The sequence below is a fragment of the Neopelma chrysocephalum genome, unplaced genomic scaffold (assembly GCF_003984885.1).
Source record: "Neopelma chrysocephalum unplaced genomic scaffold, ASM398488v2 Primary Assembly neopelma1_73, whole genome shotgun sequence".
Lineage (NCBI taxonomy): Eukaryota > Metazoa > Chordata > Aves > Passeriformes > Pipridae > Neopelma > Neopelma chrysocephalum.
Window position 1 is genome coordinate 652,786 of NW_020897733.1, and position 27,778 is coordinate 680,563.

A 27,778-nucleotide genomic window follows, 5' to 3' on the forward strand; every position below is an offset into this window, starting at 1 on the left:
ATGAGGGATGATGAGCAAAAGGAACTGGTACCCTCAATGTCATTCCTTCTCAACAGAGTGGTAAGGCCAAGGACTAAACAGGATCAGAGTTTCCACTACCCTCTCACCCATAGGACATAAAAGTGGATAGAATGTTAGCAGTACACTAAAGACAATGTTACTTAATGTACTTTCTCACCACACACTTTCCGGGCTTTACTCCCCCAAAAGACACAGTTACCAAATGTGCACCAGGATTCTTTACCTTTTTCTGGGCTGCTCTTCAAAGAATCACTTCCAAGACTATCCCCAACAGATGAAACTACAGTTGAGGAGAAGAAAAAGAAGAAAGAGTTATTTATTTGAGAAAAGAAGACCAATGGTTCATTTCCTTTATCAAAAATTCCTTCCTTAAGGAGCAAGACCCTCAACAGCCCCTGTGTTCTCAGCACAGATTAGGTCAAGAAGAAACCACACGGTAAGATTCGTATGCTTTCTATAAAAATAGAAGCCACTGTGAGGTAGGAGATCACAAAAGAAACTGCTATCAGTTATACTAAACAAATAATCTTCATAATGTTCATGGTGCACAACTTGAACCGTGATAAGAACAGTACCTGTATATTACAGATAAGGTACTGTGGGTAGATTTCAAAAACCAGAAAGCATCTGTCTTCCAAAGAAGTAAAATCACAGAGCTTTCCAAACAGAGTATTTGAAACAGTATTTTATCAATTCCATTAACTTAGACCCCACAAAACTTTTTTCAGCTCACTTGCTTTAAAATGAAAGCAAAGGAGTTTGAAACACTTGCTTATGTGTCTCAAAATAATTATGGACTTAGGTACTTTATTTCTTGAGGAGGAAAAATATTATCCCTTTAAGCCTGGGATGCAAAAGTGAAGGCTGCTTACTATGTTGAAAAATACTGACCAAATACATTTCCCTATTTCCATATGAACACTCGCAGCCTTTAAATTCAACCATCAGACAAGCTACCCACAAATTCTTTATTAAACTGTAACTACTACAGAAGAACTTCGCAGAGGATCCTGTTAACAGTGATATGATTTACTGGATTTACCAGTTTTCAGAAGGGAGCTCCCCATTTTTCATGAGATAATTAACAGATTCCTTCTAATATTCTGCAGGCAAAGCCTCACACTCTGGAGCTTACCACTGAGTTGGCTGAAGTGGATCAGTTCATCTTTTGAAAGATCATCCCCTTTGGAAGGACTTAAAGATTCTACTTCAGTAAAGGCTGCAATAAATAATTGAATAAAGTAGGTTTGGGGCTCCCAAGCATTATCAAAGCAGTGATAAAGACAACAAGGCCAGAAATAGCTCTCCCCAAATGTCACTGTCCCTCACTTACCTGGAGGGATGTGCAACTTAAAAAGAAGCTTGAGTTTGTCAGTGAAGCTTCCATTATACATGGTATCTGTTAGAGGAAAGAGGACAGTGTTCAACTGGACCAAACTTCAAAACACCTTCTTAACCTAAGCAAATGCAACCCAGGGAGGTTGGAACTGGACATGTGCCCTACCTTACAGGGAGTATAATTAGAGATGAAACTTAAGGAAAGCTGTATCACCTGTGCTGAGCCTGGGGTTTGCCTACACTGAGGAAAGAACACTAATAATGTCTATGACTTATTAAAATAAAACCACAGCACCAAAGAAACATAGCACTAATGTCTTCTCAGCATTTCCCTTACATTTTTGTTTCCTGAACAATACCACTTTGAAAAGAATGAACAGAACAGAACAATGAGTCAAGAAAACTTTCAGTTCCTCAGAGATAGGAGGCACTGGTCATCTTGCATGATCTGTGTATGAGATGACTTAGTATGAGGAAACATTTATCATCAAGCAAAGAAGCTGGCAATGAGTTCACACCATTTCCTAATTTTCAGATTTTGGATAGCAAAGCTGTATTTAAATTTAATCTCGATTGGGATTATTCTGTCACATGATAAAAACAGTGTGTGGAAGATGAGACAGCCCAGCACTGCTCCCAAGACAGAGCTCCCCTGTGAATGAGCCAATACACGTGTTGTTCTCGTACCAAGGACACAGGCAAACTGTTTGAAGTTTATAAGGCAATCGGAGCTCTCATCCATTAGTCTGAACGTCCACAGTGCAAGTGAGTCTCTGTTTGCACAGTGTGACCAGGGGCTCAGGAGGTGACAGAGAACCCTGAACTGCTGGCAATCAATCCGATACTGCTCAAGATACGGCAGACTGGCATCATGATGTTGCAAGACAGGACTTTTTACGCTCCAGTAACAGGAAAGAAAGTGCTCCTTCTGCAAAGGAAAGAGGAAATATTAGTTTTCTGAAACAATAAGACTCTCTGGGTCAAAGATGTGAGAATTTAACTATGTAATTAGATTTAAAGCTGGCATGTAAAACATATGTTGAATCTTTTACCTCAATTTATTAAAATCATTTCACAATCTACCATTAAGATGGCTATTTGGTAAGTGAGGAAAAAGGTACATTACCTTGAACAATTCATAAAGCTCTTCAAGATCACTAGGACTGAATCTTACTTCTTGAGACACAACACGTAGCTGAAACAAAATTAAGAAAAAATTAAAGACTCTTCCCTCTTCGGAATAAGACCATAGAATAAAATTATGGGAGACTTAATATTATATTAAAAGACACTTTGCACATTCCAGGTTTGGGCATGTTACAATTAGAAGTAAGAACTGCACTTCTTTTTAAAAGCAATCAGAAGATTATAGACCAAAAGAAATAATTTCTCAAAAAAAAAAAAAAAGCTTAATGCTAGAAAACTAGTCACATTACTTGCATACATGGAGCCTACACTATGAAACCCAGGAGATAAAACCTCAATTATTTATAATGATATAACATATAGCTTCCTTTAAATGGGCAAATGCATGCTCAGCTCTCAACAGTGAAGCTGAATCCTCCTTTTTAAAAATAAATTAAAAAAAAATTGTTCACAGTTTTTTAAAACAAGGCTGCTACAAGAGCAGCTTCCATCTGCACAATATGTATGTTTTGTAAAATGTAATACAACAGTTACCATCTTATCATAACCATCAGCATTTAGTATCAGTTGCTACAAGCCACATTTACTACAGAAAGAAGCACTGGTAGTTGAACAGACTAGTATGATCATCAGTTCTTGGAAACAAGCCACTGAAGAGAACAGGCAAACAAAGGAAGCACCTCACAACCTCCACCTTCATTCAGCAGCCTGAACTAAAAAGATGATACAGGCAGATGAAAAGCTGCCACAATGCCAGACATCCACACTCATCACAGACAAGAAGTTGAATGTAGTACAATGTAGTACTCTTCAGTGCTGCTTCCCAGAGTAGAAATGCAGGTGATTAATTGTTTTACTGTACAGTGCTCTATGCCTCTAAGAGAAATGCATTTACAATTTAACAACAGCAGATAGAAATATCAGTCAGACTGTTCCAACCTAAGCAAAGTGTGAGAGATACTCCAGCCTTTATAAGTGGTCAGGGATGGTGTCACTTGCAATGAGACCAGAAGGTCATGCTGTGGCTCAGAGATTGAAAACATCACAGGCCAAACCTCAGTTAACAGACACCCTGCAGACAGGAGGGGCTTCAATGTATAAAATTATATATTTGGCCCTGGAAAATGTAGCTCTTTTCAGAACTTTCCAAAAGGGAAGGGTTAAGCTCTTGCAAGTCACTCACCACATTCTGCTTGGTCGTAGCTTCCAAGGTCTGGATCACGTAAAGCCTGTTCCTGCAGCGCATGCTCTCAACATCCTCATAGCGAATATCACCGTATCTCTAAGAAGAAAAGCACCATTCCATGCAATCAGCTGTTGCTAGACACATCTAGGCAGATGTTTCTGCCTTTCTTGCATCTAAGTACAACACAGGTATGGATACAAAGGAAGATCCCAGAAACTCCGAGAAACAAATAATTTATTAGAGCACTAAGCTTCTCCCTATCCAGTGTAAATTTTAAAAGTGTTTAAAAGGTGTTTCAAACAGTGATGGAGAAAAAAGAAACTGGAGTAGTTCAGTGTGTGGGAAGACAAAGGAAGGGATTTTACTGTGTGTTGGCTCTATACCCAACCCTGCTATCACATGGTGACTACTACTGCAGGGCAGCAAAGTCTAAGACGTGCATCTTGTCAGGGTTTGAAGTTCACTCTAGTGAAATTTAGAAATAAGCTAAGTAATTTCTGAACTATTCCTGGCTGCCTCTGGAATTTCTGAAGTCTGAGCACTGGAGTAGAATAAATACATTTACCTTTAAGGAAAAGTGGGATAGTAGGCAAAAACTAAAAACAAATTCTCAGAGAAATCATGCAACAAATTATTAAACAATTAAAATCTAAACAGAAACCGATAAATCAAACCAGGCCAACATTCTTTCTCAAGACTTTCACATAATCTCATTTAGCTTGTGAACACCCATACAAAGCAATAGTACCAAAAAGAATATCTCTGTTCACTTCTTCATAACTTGTAACTAGACCTATCTGCAGAATGACAACTCTCCATTGCAGCAATCTTCCCATTTTGAAATTTATTTTATTTACATAGTGATATGAAAATAACACCCTTCACCAGACCAGAACTGTGTTGAAATTAACTGTCTAGTCAAAATGGGAAGAAGGAAATTGTCTCTCACTTTGTATCAGCAGTTCTCAAACATGGGGTTGTGGCACTTACCAGCACTGAAGAAACCTAGTTTCAACTGAAGATAAAAATTTGCATCTGAAAAAGGGGTTATGAGAGAGAAATGGGGATGGGCCTAAGAACAGGGCTGCCAACTTGGAACTGGGAGATTCAGGTTCAAAGTTCTGCCCAAAACTGTTCAAAAGCCATACCAAATCATTGCTTTGGTGCAGTTCCCTGCCTGCAAAGGCAGGGGAAGAAGAAAAACAGTTTCTTTTGCTTTGTCTGTTAGTCATGATTCCACCTCTGTGAAAGCTTCAGCTTCCACTTCTGAATGCAATATACAGCACTTCATTATTTACCATCTCTGGTCTCCAATCTGCAAGTATTCATCCTCACTTTGAGAACTCATCATGACAAGAAAGACCCAGAATAGTTTTAAACTTTTCTTTCAAGAATATTAAAGCGTTTCCCAAACATGATTTTCCAGTATAACATTCTTGTCAAACAATACTGATAGCAGAACAGACTTTTATATGATTAGCCCAATGCTAAAAAGACAGTTCAAGTGAAATTGAATTTCTGATTCTTGACACTGTTCACCCCATTAAAAGCAACGCCTTCTTCTCAGTAAAAAAATCAAAAAAGACAATTTCTAAATTACACAAATTACAGTTAGTTAATCTTTTGTGAGTCTAAGTCAGGACATTTTTTCAAAAGAAATGAACTGTGGATCTTTTACTAGAAACATATGAATGAGAATCAGAATAGAAAAATTATTATACAGATAAAAGAAACCAGTTAATAGGAAAAAAAATGTGAACAAATCTTTTATCTCGGCTTCCTTCCTTCTGAGCAGAAGCTCTGGGCTGAGCAGAAACCTATCTACAAATACATTAACACTCTGACAGAAATCATGCCAAGGAAAAAAATGCCTCATGAAAATCTGGGGAAAAATAGGAGAAGCTAGATGAATTTCCTTCCCAATTAAGAGCTCCAAAGCTTAACATTGCAGAAACCAAACTTGCAAATTGAAAGAAAGTGCTAAAAGAGCATAACTGGTCTTCACCCAACACATTTCTAAATGGTCACCTAACCCATACAATAAACTACCCAAGTACACAGTTTCCTGTACACATTGTTATGTCAAATGTTACCACTGACTGCAATGTGCAGTCTCAAATTAGTAAATACAAAGGTATTTGTATATACCAATAATATACTAATGTATATACTAATAATGTCAATGAGGGATGGTAATACATGACCTCTGATGAATATAGGGAACTCCTAGATTCAGGAGGAGACTAAAAAGTACAGACTAGAAAGCACATTCCAAGCAGTTAAAACCCCAAAACAACACAAAACCAAACCTCTCCCATAACCTATAAGGTTTTCAGTGAGGTTGAACAAAATACAGAGCCCCGTTTCTACCAATCTAGGCAGATTTTCTACCCCAGGTTGTACAACACAGCTGCAGTATTTTTAAAGTTGCCCACAAAGCAAACACTGCATGGGATGCAAAAACATACCCACAAGAACACATACTTCATTTGACTCTCGAATCAAATCAGTGATGTCCACTTTTGGGTGGTCACTCTTTGTATCGCTGAGGTTGGAGCCTTGCTGCACAGCTGGAGGCAAAGGACTGTCTTTGTTAGTGACACTGTCAAAAAATCTGCACAAAGCAAACACATGAGGAATCAGCAGGTTTATCACCAAATAACAACAGCATTGGCATCTACTAAAGAAAAAGTGCACAGAGAATGGGAAATAGCAAAGAATATGAGAATCAGTAGCAAAAATGTGCTGTAATAGTAACAAAGGTACACAAACGTGGGAACTGCCCACCCAGAGAAGGTTCCAGCCTTGGGAGGTTTTAGTCAATGCATTAGTGATGTATCGGCTGATGTGATCTAGTGTGAGCAGCAACCCTCTTTGGAGTGGGAAGTTAAACTGGGCTCTTGCCAAAGTCCCTTCCACTTGGCATTTCCCTGGTTCTCTACTCCATCTAGCAGAGTTACACTATATGACTGGGAGAGAGAAAAAAGCTTGTCCTGAACTGTGAACAAGGCAATCTTAATTCCTCCAGATGCATAAGCCAAAGACATGCCTGATCTGCACCTGCTTAGCAGACCTGCATCACCAGCCTAAATAGATCCATTTCCAGGCTAGATTTTACAATAAACACCAGGCTGCATAGTCTGTTATAACAAAAATTACATGTTTCTCAATGATTCTGTAAATCCCAGTCAAACGTAACATTTAAAAGCCTCCCAGTTACAGCAGCTGCTACCAGCCCAAAAGAATAACAGTTCCACTGATACCTGTTGAGAACAGTGACTGCTTCTGCATCATCCTTACAAGTGAGCAACTTCTCCATGTTGTATTCCAGCACTGCGAGGCCCAGCTGCAAGATTGCCTTTATTCCATCATAGAAGAAACAGTCCACCACATTGACTGCACTTTCAATAGGCAGCACACTGATAAAAAGGGTAAGGAACCAGGAGAGAGAGACCGAGGAGAAAAAAGTCATGTCCGTCATGTGGTCTGTCAACTGAGGCAGGTGAACCCTGATGAGCTCCTCAAACACTGCCTGATCTACCAAGGCACCTGCAGGGAAAGGATAACAAAACCACCACCCAAATCTTAATACAGAGAAGCACACTTTTCTCAGAGCACCAGCCAGAAATAAAGGCCCTGTCCTAATGCAGCTCTGTTATAAAAGCACATACAGGCCCAGCAGCATGGAATCATTGGCTCCCTTCCCTCAGCTGGAAGCTGTGCACTCCATGCATGGTCCAGAGCCTTGCTGCATGCTTAAAGGGTGTTAGCACTTCAGTGAGTGCATGGCTGCTTCCAGTGACTCCCCTGACAGCCAGCACACCCTCTCTGCAATGAGAGAGAAACTTCATATCCAATGTGCTTGCACCTGTAAGAACTGCATAGGAGATCAAAGGCTAAGTCTGGACCTGGAGTAACTCTCTTTTTCCTTTATTTAAGCTGGCTGAGTTTAAAATAAATACTACAAATTTCAGTTATAATTCCAAAAGAACAGTATAATAGTCTAATTGACTACTTCCTGAGTAGTTATGCCTAGAGTAATGACAATATCTGAAAATCACATCCACTCCTATTTAAGGAGGAGCCATGGGATGTTCTCTGCAACCTCCATTTTCTACTCCACAATACTCAACCAAATGCAACAGTTTCTCTCCATTGGTCAGTCTTTATCTCATTCCTTACATTTGTTCTTAATGAATGACCATTTATATTCAATTCTAGATAGATAAAAAGACAGATGGATGTTACCAATGATTCGACGATTGAAGTAATCAGGGAGCATCCTTTCACACACAGCAACCAAAAGCCAGAAGGCTTCCTCCTCTTTAGCATACAGCAGAAGCACTGATGTCAGAATATTCATTGCCTGTAACATTTAAACAGGAAAGGAAACATTTACAAGGAAAGATGGCTAAAACATAACTGTTCTCATTAGTCAGAATTTATATTTCTGAAAGCACTTTGCAGCATGTTTTTAGAGCGCTGGGATAACCTACAGCCATATCCAGTATAAGACTTTTATTTCTACATTATTAAATACTACTTGAACTACATAAAAATATTTTTAAATGCTAAATGGCTAGTTAGAATGCAAACACATATATGAAGTGGACATGACAGCATTTATCAGCAAATTCAAGTACAAGTAGAAACTCATGTTACACAGCAGGATGAAATAAGCAAAGTATGTGAACCATTGAGCAAGAAACCATCACACATTTCTATGCAGTTCTACTATACTGCCATCATGAGTTAATACTTAGACAACCAACACTAAGACTCTCAAAACTGCTGTACCTGACAATATCCAATTTGAGGATTCCTGTATGCATAAGCTGTAAGAACTCTCCTGAGTGCAGAAATTCCTGTGTCACTTTGAAAAGCAGGATGCTCGGGTAAGGAGCGACGCAAATCCCGTTCGATTTCATCAGTAGCCAAAGTGCACGTTCCTAAGGACTTTTCCACCAACTCGGTGTAATAACCAGGGTTGGATGCCATATCATTTACAGCACCTGTCAATACACAGTATTGCATGGTATTAGAGGACAATAGTAAAGCAACTGTGTGATTGTCTGCAATTTATATAAAAACTTCTGGTGACTAGCGACCTCATGAATCTCCAGATATTACTGGAGTAATGTATTAGAGTAATCCTACTGAAATTCACGGAATTACTCTGAAATGAAAACAGAAAAGCTAAATAAAATAAGGCTTGGAGGAAATCTAAGTCACTTTCCATTATAAAGTTGATTTTGACTTACTTTTTTGTTTGTTTGGGGAGGGGAGCTTCCTTTCACCTACAATTTTGCCCAACTTTTCTGAGGAACACAATATCTTTTCATTTGTACAGCTGAGAACAGATTGGGAAAACCAGGCAAAAGACTAATATTTATCTAATTATGTCAGCACCTCCTAAGACAGAGATATTGGGCTGGTAACAGGAGTATAAATGCCTGTGTAACCCTCAAGGAACACTGGCAAAGATAGGTGCATGTTCACACATGCTCAAAAGGAACAACCATACAGTAGGCTGAATGAGGAGGACAAAATGCATTTGTTACAATAAACAGATCCTCTAAAAGAGGAGAAAGCTCTGCCCAGAAACATGCAGTGAGCACAGCTAGCAGATAAGGTCCTGAGTGGCTCCTCCAAATCTTCAGCTTGTTTTCTAAATCTGACACAGGCTTCCTGTGTGACCCTGATCAAGCCAGTGGCTGCTGCTTTTCTGAGTGTTTCAATGAACACGAACAGAAGTGCTGCAGAGCAGGGTCTTAATTCCCTGGGCCTCTATTTCCTCAAGTTATGTGCTCTGACACAGGTGTGTTCTACAGAAGTAGGTGACAAAAGCACACTCAGAGCTTGGACAACAGATCTCATATGTGTAAGACAATCCACAATTCCTGTATATCTCACTCTTTAAACCAAGCAAAAGCATGTAGCAAATAGTTGCTTGTAACCGGGGCCAAATTCTCTGCCAGGAAAACATTTTCTGTGTGTCTGGTAACACTATCATCTCCGAAAGCTTAAACCAAAACAACACAGTCCCACAAACATGCTTTTCTTTTTAGCAAGTAAAGAGGCTTTGCTGAAACTGACTGTCCCCTGGAACAGCACTTATTACTATTATTATGTTTCAATGGAGTTTGTTGTAAAATAAGCAAATTCTTGTTCATGATTTTGAAATGTCTTTCTTCGGAAAGATTTGGACAAAATGCCAGAGGTAAGAGCACTTTTTGTTAGACTAGAAGTCAATAACTAGACTATTGTCAGTAACTAGAACATTCATACAGTACAGTTCCCAAAAGAGTCAATTAGACTTGTCATGCAATACCTGAGAAGAGCAGCCAGAGCTCTCCTCTTAAGGCCTCTGGGATCCCTCTTACAACCAGATCTCGAGTCTTCTTTGTTCGAAACATACTGACACCATGTCCCCGCTCGGCAAAGAGGATGTTCCATGACTGTTCCTTCATTTTTTCTTTCAACTGTGAAAAGCAGAAGATAACAAGCATTAAATAAACTCCTCAGGTTTCAGAGAAAAAAAGTAAATTTGGCTCCCAATTATATTCATATAAACTGGAAATCACAGCGTTAGCATCTGTATTGATGTGTGAAATGAATGCTGAAGCAAATCAGAGCAAAATCCAGCCTATGCATAGCACAAGTTTGCCATAAAATGCCATCTCCTACATGATCTACTATTCTTTAAAGTATATTATTACAAGAAAGTCTACACCAGATCGGACAAAAGGTAAATCTAATCCAGTATCTCACCTGACACAAACCAACAAGTGCCACAACACAGTAAGGTCAAACAAACATTTCTCTGAAGTAAAGGAACTGTTGATAAGGTGCTCCAGCTCATGTGAGGCTCCAGGGCTGAGAGAGGGTGAACATTTCTGTGCATGCAGCACTAAGATTTAACATTGTTAAAACAACTGAAGTTGCCAAAAGGAAAAGCAGATTTTGTCCACTTTTGCTCAAAATACCATAAAAAGCAGAATTTTAAAATCTGGGTTCCCTTTTGTCCTGCCCAAAGGAAAGGACATTTATTTTCTGATATTTCTAATATAAAAAAATTTCATATCTTAGTTTACCCACTTCTGCTGAAAGACTTATTTTCAAATAAAATCTGTCTTCTTGCATACACTACGGAGAAGCAAAAATTGGATGTCCTACAGCAAAAACAATTCAATAAACATTCTCCAGACCATAACTTTGTTAGACAGCAGCGCAAAGGAATCAAGCAAGGAAGAAATTAAGTCAATTTCTTATACCATCCTCTTTGCTCCCAAAGAGTTTGTAGTGACTTTGTATCTTGACAATTCAGATAGAAACGAAACGTGCTCACTATCATAAAACATACAACCAACTCTTCCCTGAGGGGTGGAAGAGCAGGAGAAATTAGCTCCATGAAGATAAGGCACATCATTATTACACAAGATGAGCAGAAAATTGAATGGAGCCATGAAGAAGCACCCCGTGGACTCCAAATACAGAAAATGAAGATGAAAGAAGACTGGCAAAGCCCCAGAGGAAATCAGCAGCCTTGCTGGAATACATTTTGATAAACTTCAGTCCTTTGCAATGAGATTCCCCAAACTATTGGCCATTTTATCCCTTACCATTTTAGAGTCAAGATTCTCAGCATCCTGAGGATGGTAGACAGTCATTAAGGCTTCTGTACCAACAGTTTTGCTGTTATCTCTCTGACCCATCTTTGATGGTCCTGCATCAAAATCCTTCATATGATCAGAGCCAGAACCAGCTGCAACCTTGAAAAAAATATAACAGTGACAGTTATAAATGACAAACAATCCTCCAAGAAGCAGCACTGACACCAGACCATCATTGTTTATTACATTAAGTTACAGGTACCAGATACAGACTTCCAAAATAAATAAAAAACAGCAATCCCTGCTCCACACAGGTGGGCTTTCAGGAGTCAGCACTTAAAAAAAAAAAAAGCATCTCTACAGCCAAAAACTGAATTATGAAAGGAGAAATATTGACAATGACAACTGAGAAAATTAGAATAGACAGGGAAGTCTGACCATTCATCACCACCAAAAGAAAAACATTCATACAGTGAACTATACAGAAAAGCTGAGAACACTTAAAAACCGCTTTAGAACTGGGATTGTTTTTCAAAACCCAGTAAAAAACAAGGGAAAAGAAGCCAAAACAGAATGCATCCACAGCAGCACCATTGTTCAATCCATTCTTTTTCATATGGGTAGTTCTTTATTTTTCCAAATCTTAAAACCAGAGGTACATGACTTATGTCAAAATAACACAGACATAACTCAAAATAAGGTAATCTAAAAGGGAATGCCCCTGAGCAGCAAACCTCACTACCCAGGTGCCCCAGGGCTCTGCTGCACCCTCATCAGCTGAGTATTTCTGCCAATATCAAACTATCTTGCTTTTATTACTCATTTTTGTCTTTAAACTCTTAAGAATCAAAATCTCGAGGTAGAGATTTTGCTGATTCTCTGATTACTTTCTACCAAAAGGTAGTTATTTGTACACTTCTCCACTCTTACAAATGTCACTTCAGGGGCTACTCCAGCTGATCCTACTTAATTTTTTTTCAGGGTAAATTCTTCATGGAAGACATACTGCAAATATAATAAATAATGCTTCTTAGGGATGTTTTGTCATTGGTTTCTTAGTTTTCATGCCTGAAACCACACATACAGACTTCTTTATATCTAGAAACAACCTCACAATCATTCCATCAACTTCCTGAGTCAAACAAGAGGCTGACAAAATCTGACAGAGCTACACGTAATTTTACATCACACTAGTGGAATTTTGTTTTAATGTAAATGATCTGAAGGCAAGAGATGGGAATATGTTTTTTCAAAAGAGAAAATTAAAAAAATTTAGACAACTTGAAATCTAGAGGTACAGTGGACACTGTACTATCTTGTGTCCAGAGTCAGGCTTAACTATAAGAATATTGCATTACCCAGCAAAACACTGACAATGATACATAAACTCTTAGTAAGACCACACCACCTGATTCCTAGAAACAGGTTTTAAGAAATTAGAGTTAGCAGAGCAGTTACCTCTGTAGTTATGATGTGCTGTGGACTTGAAGTTGCATTGCATTTCATTCTGAGCTTTGCCACGAGCTGTTCGAAATCTCTAAGCTCTGTGAAACGAAAAGCTGTTTTTCCTTTGGTACTAATGCTGACTCCTCTGTTGGCTGGATCTGCCTTATCCACCCCTGTGACCTATGGAACCAAGGACACATAAATGAGGCAAGATATTTTACCAGCTTACTTCTAAAAGAGCAAACTTCTTAAAAACACACATGTAAATGAAACAGTAGGTATGAAGCACCACACAAACAGATTAGTAACACAATTTACAAGTTGAAAGGTTAGTGACCTGAAGCTATTTTAGCATAAGGTACTAAGAATTATGCAATAGATTTTTGACAGAGTACCAGAAATCTTCAAAAAGGTTTTCCCAGTTGTGAGTTCTCAGTTTGAAAATCTTGTCTACCTGCTGAAGCTGTTGCCTTTTTTTTTACCATCCAAAAGCAGACAAAACATGACTTTTGCAAGTAATCAAATGAAACAAGTTTTACAAGACTGAATTTCCGCTGGGAATACCCTGTCAAAGACAGCTGTCATAACACATGACAGCAGGAGCTGACTTTAATTGCCATGATGGAACAGTCACAGATTAGAGCAGTTAATACACTTTAATCATGCAAGTACAAGTGTGACAATCATGAAGATCTAGGCTGACTGGCATCGCTGATGCATTCACATTGTTAAAGAATGGAAAACCACTGAAATGAGGTAACTGTAGTACTGCAGAGGGACTGACAGTCCACAAGAATAAATTTAGAGTCAGCTCCTTTAAAGCAGCCTCTTCTTGTTTTTCACAGCTTATGAAAGTCTTCATTGTTTGCAGGACAGATAATAAAAAAATTGCTTTATCTAAGTGGGAAACACGAAGTGTTGCTGAAATTAGTACAGCTCACCCCCTATTTCAGGTGTCTTATGTCAGGCAGTGTGTACACAGAGCATGTAAAGCAATTACAGAGCAATTATAGAACCTGGTTAATTTTTAGGCTATTGTAATCTGGATGTTGATGAAAAGCTTTTAACAGTGGAAGACTGAAATGGGCCAGTGCCCCAGATCACATGAAGTCAAGACAGTGATGGAGAGTTGTTTGGGTTCCCCCCCCCCAAGTCATTCTGCAGTCTGCTATAGTACTCTATAAAAATACCAATGCTGTGTCCTTTACTATATGGTCCTTATTCAGTCTGGTGAGACTATCAGCTGTAATGTCATTGCTACTTGCTCACTTGACAACTGGACTTTTGAAGAGACAGCACTGCTCAACTGCTGCAAAAAGAATTGCACTACTGAGCCAAGAAACACAGCAGAGTGATTATTAATCTTCAAGATCCTCTATCCTCTACAATTCTTTACTTTTTATCTCGAGAATTAATTTATCTCTCATTAACTCAACTTCAAGAACCAAGCAATTTTTTTTAAAGTATTAAAAAATTTGGATTCTGTACCCAGCTACGGAAATAAGAGTAAATAGAAAGGGAAAGAGGATACAGAAACAAATCTGAAACATGAAAGCAGTTCTATAAACCCAGAAATAGAATTTGTACATGCAGTATCCAGGATAGGGGGAAATATATGACATCAGATAAAGTAAGAACATTCTAATGAAAATCTGCCAAACTGGCATTAAACTACACAAGTACAAAACTGCTGGTGTAACTGGCAGACTTGTAGTTCACATCACCTCTCTTAGTGGAATGATTACACTGCACAGGCTGCCATCCTGGCTAGCAAAGCAGATGTAGTTTTCTGAAATGCACATTTTTCCATGAGTATTGTAATGAATGAAAGGAACCCATAAGAAGCACTCATGAACTTCCTTCAAGGTCTCTTCTTTAGGTAGCCTGAAGAATGCAGTAAACTGCTCACTGTGGGCACGGCTCTCTAGGCCTCTGGATTAAAACAAAACAAAACAAAAAGGCAGGAAAGAGAAAAGAAAAATTAAATGAGTTTTAAATGCCTTTACAAATACAAAAGTCAAAAATATCTTGGGAAAAGATAGTAAAACATCATGCTTTCCCATAATCCATGGAGTCAGTCTGGAGGGTTCAATGTTTTGCTTGAAGAGGCAACAAAGGGTTGGACCACACCTACCTGTTCAGCCACTTAACAAAACACTTAAATACATCACTGAACAGGAATAAATTCAATCGTCCTTACACAGTAAAGCACTGTGCTGAATCAGGGCCTATAGGTAGTGCAGAAAAAGATACTAACAGGCTAATCTGCTCTCTCTCTCCACACATCAGAGTAATCTCTTTAAAACAAGTTTTGGCTTGACAGAGGGTTAATTAGGTAGAAATGTAGTACATGCTGTAAACATCTGCCATACCCTAATTCTCTACAGATAACTACAGCCAGAAACAATGTTTTGGTTGTAGAGCAACATCCCTCTCCAGCACTGCTACCAAATTTAGGGATCAATTACCCAGGAAATATAACCTAAACCAGGCTTTATTACCTGAGTACTATAAAACAAAATAGCTTTTTTTTTCTTAAGTCATGGGTGCATGCAGCTTTAAGCAGAAACATTTCTTAGAAAAATGGTTTATCATAATTTCTAATTTGCAAATAGGTAACATTTTCCAACAGAGTCCCTTTCCATTTTCCAATTTAGTCCCTTTATGTGACTTGAAATCACCTAACAACAGACTTTCTTTTCCTGGTTACTTTTCACAGTAAATAGCTGTGGTCCACAGACTGAAACTAGAACATTTGAGTGAGAATTTGAACAGCTCTTTGAGGAAAGGTAGTATTTTCTTCAACAGAAACCAGAACTGAAAAGAAACCATAAAATTACTACAAGGAATAATTACACACCTTTATTGAGAAGGAAGGACCCTGACCAGCAGGTTAGTTACATTCATGCGTTTCCTACAGCCCAAAATGCTGTTGCAAATAAGGAAAGCCATGAACCCATCTGCAACTCATCAGTTTTATCACCCACCTCCAGGGGCAGAAAAGCCATGCAGTTATCATTTACATGTTTACATTATCATCATGTCTCTCTGGAGACAGCATAGCTCCATTCTGAATTTTCTAATCCTAAATGCTGCAAGAACACCTTTTTGAAATTCAAACTACTATAAACATTATAGTTGGAAGAACAGCTCTGAAGGTTTGATCACCTCCTGTCTTCATACAGACTTTGGATCCTGCAAAGTAACAATAAACTACAATGCCTCACGTGGCTTTGGTCCTTCATTTTAATGAGACACTTGGTTAAGAGAACACCACCTTTGCTGACATTTACAGATCTCCTGGAGACAAGGATTCTCTTCCCCTTTGCCTAAACAAGTACTGGGCCCTGAGCAGATGAACTCTAAGTAATACATTACCTCTTGGTGATTTGCAGAGGGTCATGAAGGACTAGATCATTCTCAAATGTTTCCTTGTCAAAAAGTCTCCTAACAGCATAGTTTGCCAGCTGCTCCATAAGAAGGAATGTTTCGCTAATGTGCAAAAACATGGAAAAATAATGATCTTCCCCACGGGAGCATACATGAATGCTCTCTGTCAGAATCACATTGGAAGTCTTCTCAAGTCTTGATATTTCATCCCAGGAGATAATAAGTTTTACTGAAAATACAAATATAAGGAGATGTGAGTCACTTCTCAGTAGCTACTACCCTCACATTAAAAAAAGCAAAGCAGCAGTCAGCAGTACTAATAAATTATAATTAAGCAACATAGTTAAATGATAGCACACTTGGAAAGGGCTACAAACTAACAAGCACAAAACCTATTCTCCTCACATTTCCTAAAAAATAATTCCATTAGAAAGAGTTTTATAGAAAGAAAAACCTTAAAAGACACACCATGTATGACAATACAAGCTTACACCACCTTTTCTTTGCTCCTATGTGAAACTGCAAATGGCAAACACACACCATCATATGAGCCAACCCCCTTCAACAGCTCACCAACAGGGCTGCTTAAATTAAATCAACCATGTATTGGCATGCAGAGGAACTGTGACCATTAGCTACGGCATTTCCCAGTACAGATAAAAACTAGCTTTGAAAGCATCCTCTTTTTTTTATGCTTTCCATTTTTCACATAAATACAGTTACAGTTCACACTATTTGAGGCATTTGTTTGGGCATTTCAAGCTAATGTTTGAAAACAGGAAACAAAAAGGTATGTGCAATTATCACCAGTGTGTAGTGCACCCATGTGACATATTAAGCCTGTGTGTGAAGACATAACTGTAATCCTCACAGACTGAGTTAATAATGCACATGAACTAAAGATGATGGACAGCTTTTAGCTACAGTCAACTGCAACTGTCTGTCTTCTTTCTGAGGTTTGTATGGAGAAAGCAAACTAATGCATATTGTGTAGTAAGTTACACAAATGTATTCATTTCCATAAATTATGTTATGCTGGCAGTTTTTTATCTCCTGTGTAGACATCTGCTCACGTGGCAAAATAGCTCCCTCGGGAAAAATTCTTCTTAATCTGAAAAGACAGCAGTAAAGCATGAAGGCACTAGGCTTAGCATCCAGACTAACTTACCTTCTGCTCCAAGCAAAAATGAGTAAAAGCTAAGGAAGTTGGTACTAAGATAAAGCCATCCTTGACAGGGCACTCTGCCCTTCCAGTAACTGCATGAGTAATAGGTAATCAACTTCTCCTGCTCTGGCAATCCAAAGCACTTCTCAAACTTCATAAGACCTTCACGAAACTTCTCAGGATCATCTTCTTTTACAAAAGAACTTTTTCCCTCTTCAGCAATCAAACCCTAAAACAAAAAAATCCTGTTATTTTATATATGCATCCACGTGAGTGGGTGTCATATATGCACCTGCCTTCACACAGCACAGCATTCTCTGAAGAGGAGAGTAAGTTTCAGAACAGGAAGAATAGTCTGAGGATCAAAACACGGGTCACAAATCAAATGTGCTATTTCAAACTCATCCACCAAGCTTCCCACACAACTAAGGCAAGACACACATTCCCAGATCTCCTCTTCTGAAACAAACATATTTTCCTCACTTAATCCCAAGAGTTTCTGGGTTAAATATTTTGCATATATAGAGTAAACTGTTGCATTTTCACAAAAAGAGACCATACGCTTTCCAGGCACTGTTAAAATTATAATGAAATAATTTATCAACACTTTTAAACCACTATCTAAAGGCATTGATCATTTACAAACAGAAGTTCATGTCAAACAACCTTGTAGGGCAGGGAAACACGAACAATGGAGTGTGTTAAAGCTAACAGTCACATACTATTCAACCAGAAATAGGCAGCATTACAATACTGTACTTGGATATTCTACAGAGGACATATTATGCATGTATTGTTAGAGGAAAAAAGTTTAGTCATGTGCCTGTTACTTACTCTTATCTTCCCCTGGACAAAGCTCGTAATATCTTCATTCGAATCAAATACAGATAAAGTCTTCATAACATTGTGTTCTAACCACTCCCAGTGTTCTGTTATTTCTTCTCTGCTGGATCCTGATTAAAAGAGAAAATTAGTATTGCTTAAAATCAGAAGAGACTTTCACTAAAAGTATTAATCAAGAGAATACTTAGCAAATTCCTGATTTGCAGAGTACTCTAGTTACACAAGTCCAAATCATAAGTCTCAAATTTCTTGTTACCTCTTGTGTACACTGCAGAGGTACTCGGTGTACATTAAACATGTGCAATTCTGTGTTTTTATCTTTCAAGCCCTTTATGCAGCTCTATTTCTGGCCTTTAGATCCAGAAGCATCACAGCTTTGTCAGCATTGTGTGGGCTCGGTGCTAAAGCCTGACTTGGACTGACAGTTCCTTCCTCTCTGCAGCACCTCCCCAGCACAGACTCAGCATCGCCACAACACTCCCAGTCTAATAGTCTAGAATGTGGGAAACGTGAGACCAAACACATGAGGCTCAGAAGAAAATGAAATCTAGGCCTTTGATATCTCCTCAGCTCTTTGATAACTGGTCCATAACAGCTTCCAGAGCAGAACTCTAAGACTGGGACCTGCTGTGCAAAACCCCTTCTAACATGTGAGGACATAAAGCAAACATCACCAGGAGGCAGCAAAGATTGAGATGACATGGGTGAAACAGTAGAGTTCCAGCAAAGTCACTACTGAGTTGGTGCTTTAAAGACAGGTGACTCCCCAACACATGCTGGGGGACAGGGAAAGGAAAAGAGAGAGATAGAATTCATATAGGTTTGAATAAAGGCATTCTAGAATATAAATTAATTGGTAGCTCCATCCTCCAGAAGAACGCTCACAAATCAAATCAGTCAGTGTAATTACATACTTCCAATACCCCCAAGCAAGAACACACCTTTAACAATTGCTTTTCTCAGCTTACTTTGTAAAGGCTAATTAAAAAACTTTTAACTGACTCCACAGAATTAATTAAAGTGGCCTTGGGAATGAATAGAAATTGCTCTAAATACAGTTAAATAGTCAGACTGTATTACACTGGGTAGATTTGCAACAACACTTAAAAAATTATATCAAGAGTAATTAACACAGCAATTAAAGAGCGAAAGTAATTCTTTTTCTCAGACTACACATGTAGACCAATTATTTGAGTCACAGTGTGAATCAGAAGCACAGAGGTGAAACAGTAAAGATGAAACTGTTTAAAAATTGTTTAAATGGTTTAGGAGCACTGTTTCAGACCCTTATATATATAAAGCAAGAACAAAGTGTCATCCCATCAATTTCTTCACGGAACAAACAATCTGTTTTCTAGTAAAAAGTACAATTACATATGTAGCCTTTTGGTGTAAAGGATGTTTGTGCAGCACAGAATTTATATAAATTTAGTCCTAAAATGAAGACTACCCTTTGTATTTTCCCAAGGGCTGACCTGATGGCAGTACGATTCCTCAGGGTATACTTCCAACAGACATATCAAAGTACCTTTTTGATGTCACCACCAGTTCTGATGACTTCAGAAGTGGTCCTGAAATGTATTTACTGCCAATTCACAAACTGTTCAAATTCCATCCACTTTATAAGGCTGCCCTTTTCAAGTGACATGCAACGAATTACATTAAATTAAAGCTACAAGAACAAATCTGTATTTTCAAAACAGCTAACTGCACAGAAAAGACAGCAAGAGGCACAAGTTTTCATTTAAGATGATGCACTGCAAATTCCTAATAAAGAGATAACTGCAAAATCCAATGTAACAACAGTGTAACAGTTCCTAGGGCAATTACTCATGCACATGTGTTTGCAAAATGGCAGATTTCCTGAAAAGCTCATCTTTTGCCACAGGCAACTAAAAGGAAGGCTGAGAGCCCAGAGAAGTCTAGATGGAGTCTTGTTTCCTTAAAGAACACTACTAATTAAAATACATCAAAGCAAGGAAAATTAACTAAAATACGTGGTTCTCTTTCCCTGTAATATAGATGCATTCAGAGTTTTCAAAAAAACTAAGAAATAGATTAATTCCACAACAATGACTCTTTAGCATTAAACCAGATGACAATATTAATTGATTTCAATATGAAGACAAGATCATGCCTCAGAAGAAAAAACAATGCTGCATGCAAAGAATAACAGGCTTCTCTCAACTTTGGGAATGGAGGCCTCTTTGGACACCCAGTAGTTAAGCAGCCTGTATAAAGCAATTAAGAATTCATTTTCAGGAGAAGTTACAAAACTTAAAGTGAAAATAAAAAACTAAAAAAAAAACTAAAAAAAAACCAAAAAAAAAAAACTAAAAAAAAAAAGAAACCAAAACAACCAACCAACCCCCCCAAAAACACAACAAAATAAACTCTGTCTGCCACTCTATCAAAAACCATGGTCTAGGAAAAAACCACATACTCTAACCTTAAGGTTAATTTACTTTTCCATTCCTACTGATTAATAATGCAACATGAGAAAGAGAGAGAACCTTTTATACTATGAGAGCAACAGATATGAGGAATAATTTGGCTCTGACCATGACTGGGAACCTGGTTTGTTTTAATGTGCAAAGACAAACCAGACAAAAGTATTAGGATAAGCAGCTACTGTTATTCCTATCTACAGCACACTTCGGGATAAGCTGACCCTTAAGAGTCCATCCTGAACTGTGTCAAGTTATACCTGCAGCTTACAGAAGAAAAGATTGTGCCTCTGTCACTCTGTGAGCACCCAAAGGCCTTGGTACCTGATGGACCCCTGTAGAAGGCAGGAGATCAGAAGGTGTAATAGGAAGAGCCCAGAGACCTATTCCGAACAACTGGAACCACCGCTGTCAATCTCAGGTTCACAAATGATTTTAAACCAATTAGAGGTGATGAGAATGAATAATGATACAAGAGGATTAATCCAAAAATGGACCCCGTACTTTGCACCCTCCTTTTTCCCTGTATAAGCCCAGGACGTACCGCATGCGATGGACCAGTAGACCTGAGAGTCTGGAGTCTGGTGCAGGATGCGAAACGGGGCCACTTTTGATGTAGAGTCCAACACTGCATCTAATGTTCCCACGAGAAGACCTGTTGGGGTCAAGAAAATGTACACAGCACAGTGAAACTGAAGTTTGGAAACGTACACTCCCCTTTGCTTCATTTCTTAAGGAACAGGAATGATGCCCAAGTGAGGACTAATGAACTCTGAGAAAATACGAAGCACAACTGAGCACAAAATACTCCCAGAGGAACTTCTATGGGAGGTGATGATGTTTAGATCCAGTAAAAGCCATTACAGACACACAATGAGGGTGAAGAAGTTTTTTGATATGACCCCCATGGAAGCGACAGCCATGCAGTGTGGGAAACCAGGGGACAACTGGAAACGTAACAGGGCAGCTCCCAGCCTTCAGTGAGCACAAGCAGTAATTGAACAAACTCTTAATTAGTCATTGACTGTTGTTCTGTTTTTCAGTCACAGGAAAGAGCCCTTGGAAGACCATAATTGGCTATGTCACCTCCCTGCCACTAAGTATTGAATTAGCTTCCATTAAACAGAATACAGAACAAAATATACTGATTTCATTAAGGAGATAATTTCATCTCTCCAGAGCTGGGAGTAAAATGTTTCCTGGGAAAATTAGTGTGCATTTTATATTGGCCAGCAAATCATTCTCTCTCGCTGCACACTAATAAAAATATTAGCCCAGATATCTTAACAGTTCCTTTAAAATTTAAGAATCAGGGAATTCTAAAAGAAAAATCCATACTGAAGAAAAAACACAGGCTTTTAGTTCCTGATGCACAATAAAACCTTTTCTTGCTAGAACATGAACAAAAATACAAGCAACAGGATCTTATGCTTCTTTCCTATATTTCCTATGTTTGCATCCTTCTAGCATGGCCACAGAATCAGAAAGTTCAACTGAAGCAAAGCTACTGAAGCAAGCACACAAGGCTCTTATTCTCCTACCAAAGAACAGCAAAACAAGAGATGACATTACCCAAAAAAGCAAGACACAACTACCCAGAGATGCTGTAAAGTCAGTTCCACAAACCTGCTGAGATCACGGATGCAAGGTATTCCCCAAAAATGCTATTTGGAGAGAGAGCTGGCATGCAAAGTTAATATATCCCTTACAGCACCTTTAAATCTTTAAATCCCCTTCCCTGTTTAATGGAAAATGATCTTTTGATTCTGGCTTTTAATATACTATTAGAAGCACTAGATTTAGACAATTCAAATGCATCCCTGAAAAGTTATTTCAGAAATTTTAGGTTGGCTTCTTGTACTTTGTGTTCCACGTTCTTTCCGTTAACCCCTCTCAGATTCTGAAAAATAGCAATGGTAAAAGAATACAAGAAAGCAAAATATGGCAAAATTGAGATGTCTAGACACTCATCCTCAGAGCATGCATTTCCTAAGGATACACCTTCAGCATAGAGCCTGTGGGACTATCTTACTGTGACTATTCAAGTTCCAGAATGCTTTTGCTTCTCTTCAAAAACATGGAAGTAAATAAATATAAAAAACACACACACAAACCCAAACAAAGAAACAAAAACAACAACAATAAACCAAAACAGAGCAGTGCCTTATATCAAACAAAAACACTCTCTGATCTTTCTGCAAATCATAGATTGAAAGTTGCTGTTGGAAAGTAAAATTATTTTGTAGTTCCTGACTGAAGAAAGACATTGAATAAGTAACAACACTTATGTCTGTTTAAAGAGCTTTGCCTTACTGAATGAGTCATGACACTGAGCTGATCTCAAAGTTGGCTTTGCTTCAGCATTATTTCATTCACAATTCTCCTAATAACATTTTCTGTTATAATATACAGTACAAGGACATTATTGAGCATTTATAAGGTTAATGCAACTCGGCTTGAGCCAAGGCTTACCACAGCACACTAGAAAGCAGCACTCCTCAAAATGCCATCACAGCTTCCATCTGCTTGGAAGGACATTAGATTTTAGACACACTAAACTGTACCAGGTCACTTCAGCAGTCCCACCAGTCAGTGCTGCTGTGTCCGGGAATGGCATCCTGGACTACAGGTTTGTGCTTAAGCCGATCAACACTCCCTTAGTACAGTACAAACTAATTCCATGGCTATGGCCGCTGGCACAACTGTGAGGAATAAGCAGAGGATCACTCGGCTAACCCTAGTCCTGAAAGTGCTCCATGAGCTGCCAATGTTTGGAATACTTTATTATCAGTCAGGGTTTCTGCACCCTCAAATTCTTGGGTGATTCTCAGAAAGCACTCCGTTGGACTGCTATTTCCCAAAGGGAACCAATTTTAGGGACAACCTACAGAGGGTCACCTACTTTCATCTCTGCTCAAAGTGAGACCCCACAGTCTCTCCTGGGGATTCCACCCAAATCATCCTCCTGCCTTGCTCAGGGAGTGACTTCAGCTGTACCTACAGAAAGTGATGCACATTATGGAGAAAGGGCTCTGCTTTTAAAAACATTTTCAGTTTCATAGCTGCTTGAGTAAAACTACCGGGAAATACCTTAGATACTTCAGTAAATGGGGTAAAATACCCTAGAAAAAAAAATAGAGGGAATTCAGAATAGGTTTGAAATATGGATGTGTTCGTCACAAGAGTTTATAAAAGCCTTGGTTAGCAAAATACCAACATTAGCTCAGAGACATGCCCCAAAAACATATCAGCAATGAATTTTGCTCTCAATGGTATCAAGTTAGGGCAATAAAGTCACTATGTTACACATCAATAACTGCCCAGCATTTTGCCATTTGGAAGCAACACCATTTTGTTCTTCAATATTTATTTCACCAAGTACACCCAGAGGGTACTAATATTGGCAGAGTTTTGGGTCCTTTTCAACCCACAATCTCAAAGATTTCTTTCCCCTGAAATAGCATCAGTTACAGCTTTTTTATTGCTAAGGGTCTGCTTTATTTACAGCAATTTGATTCCTTCCTATCCTTTGTGGGAGTAGTGTAATGCAAACACTAATATCAGTTTCCTTTTACTGATGAAGAATCAGAAGCAAACATGCTTCTGTCTTTTTTTTTTAAAGAGCACTGTTCTTCTGAAGCAAAGTTAGCACAGGCCTGGTCTCTTCTCTAATGCATAACAGTGCATTTGAGGTCAGTAATTAATTACAGTAAAAGCCAAGGGTTTTCCCTACCTTTCTAAGCACAGCACATACAACAAGCAGGGAAGACTAGTTCCAACGAAATATATAACTTTTAAGTTTTTCTGCTCTCACAGTTGCATTTTACTTATCTTTCTCAAGCAGAAAGAGGCAAATTGAAACTGTGGAAGCAGAAAACAATTTGTTTGCTCACATTTCAGTGAAAGACTGCAATTTTATGACACCAAATGCTCATTCACATCACTACTCCTGAAATACCCATCTCCTAATCAAGGTCCTGCCTACACTAGAACCAAAGCAAGAGCTTTGTGACCAGCATGCTTAATCTCACCAGACTTTGGTTACAGCACATGCATTCATGACTATACTCTTATCCATACACTCTAGAAAACCTGAGACCTCTCCCAGAGTGGCTCTGCAGAAGGCAGAACAACCAGAGGACACAGTCACACAGTTGCACTGCCAGACACACAGCACACACTTTGGGACAGTCCCTCATATGATAATTATCCAGTGGAGAACCAGTCAGACAGGTTACAGCACCTGTATCCTTAGGGAAGGTCTAAAATGGAAAGAGAATGAAATGTAAAGTTAAGCAGGTGCACATCTGCAGGAAGAGAGCCGAGGCTGAGCACAACCAGTACAAGGTGTTACTGTTCATTGTTACCCACAGGAGCCAACTCAGCGCTGTGCTGGGTGTGCACACAGGCCACAACACCTCCCTGTATCACCTACAGATTACAAACTGGTAACTATCAGTCCAAAGGGGTCAACGAAACAAATCCAACTGCAGCCTTCATTCTACACCTAGGACTGCACCAGAATTCCCTGCCTTCCTTCAGGTAAGTGTCTCTGCTGTCATTTATCTTTTGCTCCTTGGTCTGTACCTTTCACCAGGTACTGGCTGCTTCCTCAAAACTCAAATCTCCCCTCCTTAAAGCCCATCTAACCAAGTGTACCCCTGCATTTTTGGGAATCTTTTGCTGCTGTCTCCTCAATCAGTCCCTGTTACTGCTATTCTAACCTTGCAGCACTGCCCGTCCTTCTCCCCATTCCTGTCTTGAGGCATTGCCCCTCTCTTCCCTCACAACCGGGTCTTGCGCTGCTGCCTGCCTCCTTCACTCATAACCCCCCAGCCCCTCAGTGCTGCCAGTCACCTCCAGCCTTGTCTCACCAGCTGCAAAATGCTCTTCAGGACAGCAAGATTTTACTGGTACATTTGTGATGACTTCCTTAGACAACAGCTCTGCTTTTCTTTTTCCTAAAGGAAGCTCTAATTTTCTCGAGTGACACACAGCAATATTGAGTTAAACTTAGGCACAGCAAATCATGCTGGCTTATATCTAGCAAGTTTTAATATTTCAAAACCTGCAAACACAAATGTAACTGCATTTTTATCCAACTGTCCTGTTAATCTTAAGAACACCTCACTCTTTTGGTTTCTGTCCAGTGAAAAACTGAACTTGCTCGGATGAAATCTATCGAGAGTCTATAAGAAAAGCCAGAGAAATAAAACATACAATGCCAACATAAAAAAAGCTTAGTACAGCAACTACCCCATCCAATTGTTTTCCCACACTCTGAAAAGCCATCAAGGATAGGAGAGCAGTGATAGAAGCCTCACCTTCACCAAAACCCGAAGGGCACCAGGAAGGCCCAGCTGTCTGCCAGCTGGGAGCCTATGAAGAGGTTTTCAGATGAACAACTGTTTCCAGTTTTGTTTCATTTCAATCACAGTCCTTAAATGAATTTTATCACACAAAATGACAACCTTCATACCAAATCCATTTCCTTGGCTTCCAAATATATTGAGGCAGAGAAGAGGCCATCAAGCCTGATCCTCACAAGACTTTCAAGCCTGCAATATATCATGCTTGGTTCTAAGCCAAAGCCTGACATTAGCTATCTATCTATAATACGCCAAGAAGACAACCTGAGGTTTTGGGATGCTTTCTTTTCACACTTTCCATGCGCCCTGCCAGTGGTTCAGATGCCAGTGAAGAATGTCCCACCTCCAGCTGTGAGGGCCATTTCTACATCTGAATGTCACCAGCCAGAAGTTTGGACTTTGTGGTTTCATCCAGCTGAATTAATAAATGTTTCCGCAGGACAACATAGCTCATGTTTAACGTAGCTTGCTTTAGGATGACACAATTAAAGAGAGCCCAGAGAGGTGCAAAACACTCGAGAACCACATCCCACCGCAGAACAACTTTGGGCTGATTCCCTGCAGCTCTTTTCTCCTTGACGGGGTCAATGACAGACACCACCAGACTATGAAGGAGTCTGTTCTAGTCAGAATAGCCACCACCACCACCACCGAGGTCTCAGCGGTAGCTGGGGCCCCTGCAGTGCCGAATGATACAAACAGACAAGAATTAGAAACTCGGCTCCATACCTCGAAGTTCTCCCGGAATAAAGTTTATTATACAGTGGTCAATGTCCTGTCACTTTCCTGACCCACCCCTCCCCGACAAGCTCCATCAAATCACATACTTGCTTTTAAAATAAGCGACCAGAAATGCCTGAGCAGGAGCTCGTCTCAAGCAGCCCAAGATGCACACAGGAAAAGGGCTTTGGAAATGAGCATTTTGCCAAAGCAAGCCCGATCCGTCCTTCTCCAGTCGTGTCCCCTTCCACCGAGCTGCCCGTGGAGCGGCGCCGGGCTGCGCTGGGGCAGAGGCTGCTCGGAGCCCCGGCCCTGCCCGGTGCCCGTCCCCGCCGGGCTCTGCTGCACCTGGGGCCGAAAGGAGGGACAGAAGAGCCCCGGGAGAAACCCACGAAGCTCCAGGGCTCCCGAACTCGGACGGGCGCCCTCCCTGCCCCGCTGGCCGGGGGTCCCAGGGCCGGCAGACCGCCCTCCTCCCGCCCCAGCCCTGCCCCTGCCCCTGCCCCTGGCAGTACCTGCCAGCCCGCCTCCGCCCTCCTCGCCGTAGCCCCGCCGCCTCTGCAGCACGAAGTACTGGTTGGAGCGCTCCTGCACCCACAGCTTGAGGGCATTTTTCAGCAGCACCTCCTCGGGCTTCAGCCACATCGCGCGGCCCCTCACGGCGCTTCGCCCCAGCCCCGGCCCCGGCCCCGCTCCGCGCTCGCAGCTGCGGTGCCAGGCAGGGGAGACGGGGGGGGCTGGGGGGGCGCCCCGAGGCACGATGGGAGCTGTAGTCCTCGCCGCCGAAAGGGCTTCGCAGCGCTGCTGCCTCAGGACTACAGCTCCCGTCGGGCCCTGGGCGGCCGGGGACGCGTGGCGGCACTGCCGGTGCGGGGGGGCCCCGCTCGCAGCCCCCACGGCCCACCGGGGATCGGGGGGTCCCAGCACTGCTGTGCCCCGGGCGTAGGGAGAAGCTCTTGTGCCGCTCCCGCACACGGTCCCTCCCTTGCTCCCGCCCCGGGCGGGGCGGAGGTTGCTGTGGCCGCTCTGCCCGTGGCACAAGTCCCGTGTTCAGTTCTGGCCCAGCGCGCAGGACAGACAGACAGACAGACGTC

General features: G+C 40.3%; 1 protein-coding gene across 2 annotated transcripts in view; it reads right to left on the reverse strand.

The window, feature by feature from the left end:
- TBC1D8B (TBC1 domain family member 8B) overlaps positions 1-27,412 on the reverse strand; it is a 29,746-nt gene extending 2,334 nt beyond the window's left edge. The window contains exons 1-19 of one of the 2 annotated variants that reach the window (XM_027687024.1): positions 27,200-27,412; positions 21,140-21,250; positions 18,140-18,258; positions 17,309-17,534; positions 16,129-16,369; positions 14,475-14,682; positions 12,763-12,930; positions 11,314-11,463; positions 10,023-10,173; positions 8,489-8,703; positions 7,940-8,057; positions 6,955-7,240; positions 6,176-6,305; positions 3,689-3,787; positions 2,486-2,554; positions 2,047-2,287; positions 1,355-1,420; positions 1,157-1,240; positions 245-301 (exon numbers count right to left, since the gene is read on the reverse strand). In XM_027687024.1, the coding sequence (XP_027542825.1) occupies positions 245-301; positions 1,157-1,240; positions 1,355-1,420; positions 2,047-2,287; positions 2,486-2,554; positions 3,689-3,787; positions 6,176-6,305; positions 6,955-7,240; positions 7,940-8,057; positions 8,489-8,703; positions 10,023-10,173; positions 11,314-11,463; positions 12,763-12,930; positions 14,475-14,682; positions 16,129-16,369; positions 17,309-17,534; positions 18,140-18,258; positions 21,140-21,250; positions 27,200-27,329 (2,869 nt within the window). In that variant the 5' untranslated portion in view covers positions 27,330-27,412. Of the gene's footprint in view, positions 1-244; positions 302-1,156; positions 1,241-1,354; positions 1,421-2,046; positions 2,288-2,485; positions 2,555-3,688; positions 3,788-6,159; positions 6,306-6,954; positions 7,241-7,939; positions 8,058-8,488; positions 8,704-10,022; positions 10,174-11,313; positions 11,464-12,762; positions 12,931-14,474; positions 14,683-16,128; positions 16,370-17,308; positions 17,535-18,139; positions 18,259-21,139; positions 21,251-27,199 lie in introns of those variants that run through there. The other variant, XM_027687026.1, reaches the window with a different exon arrangement.
- Positions 27,413-27,778: the final 366 nt, after the last annotated feature.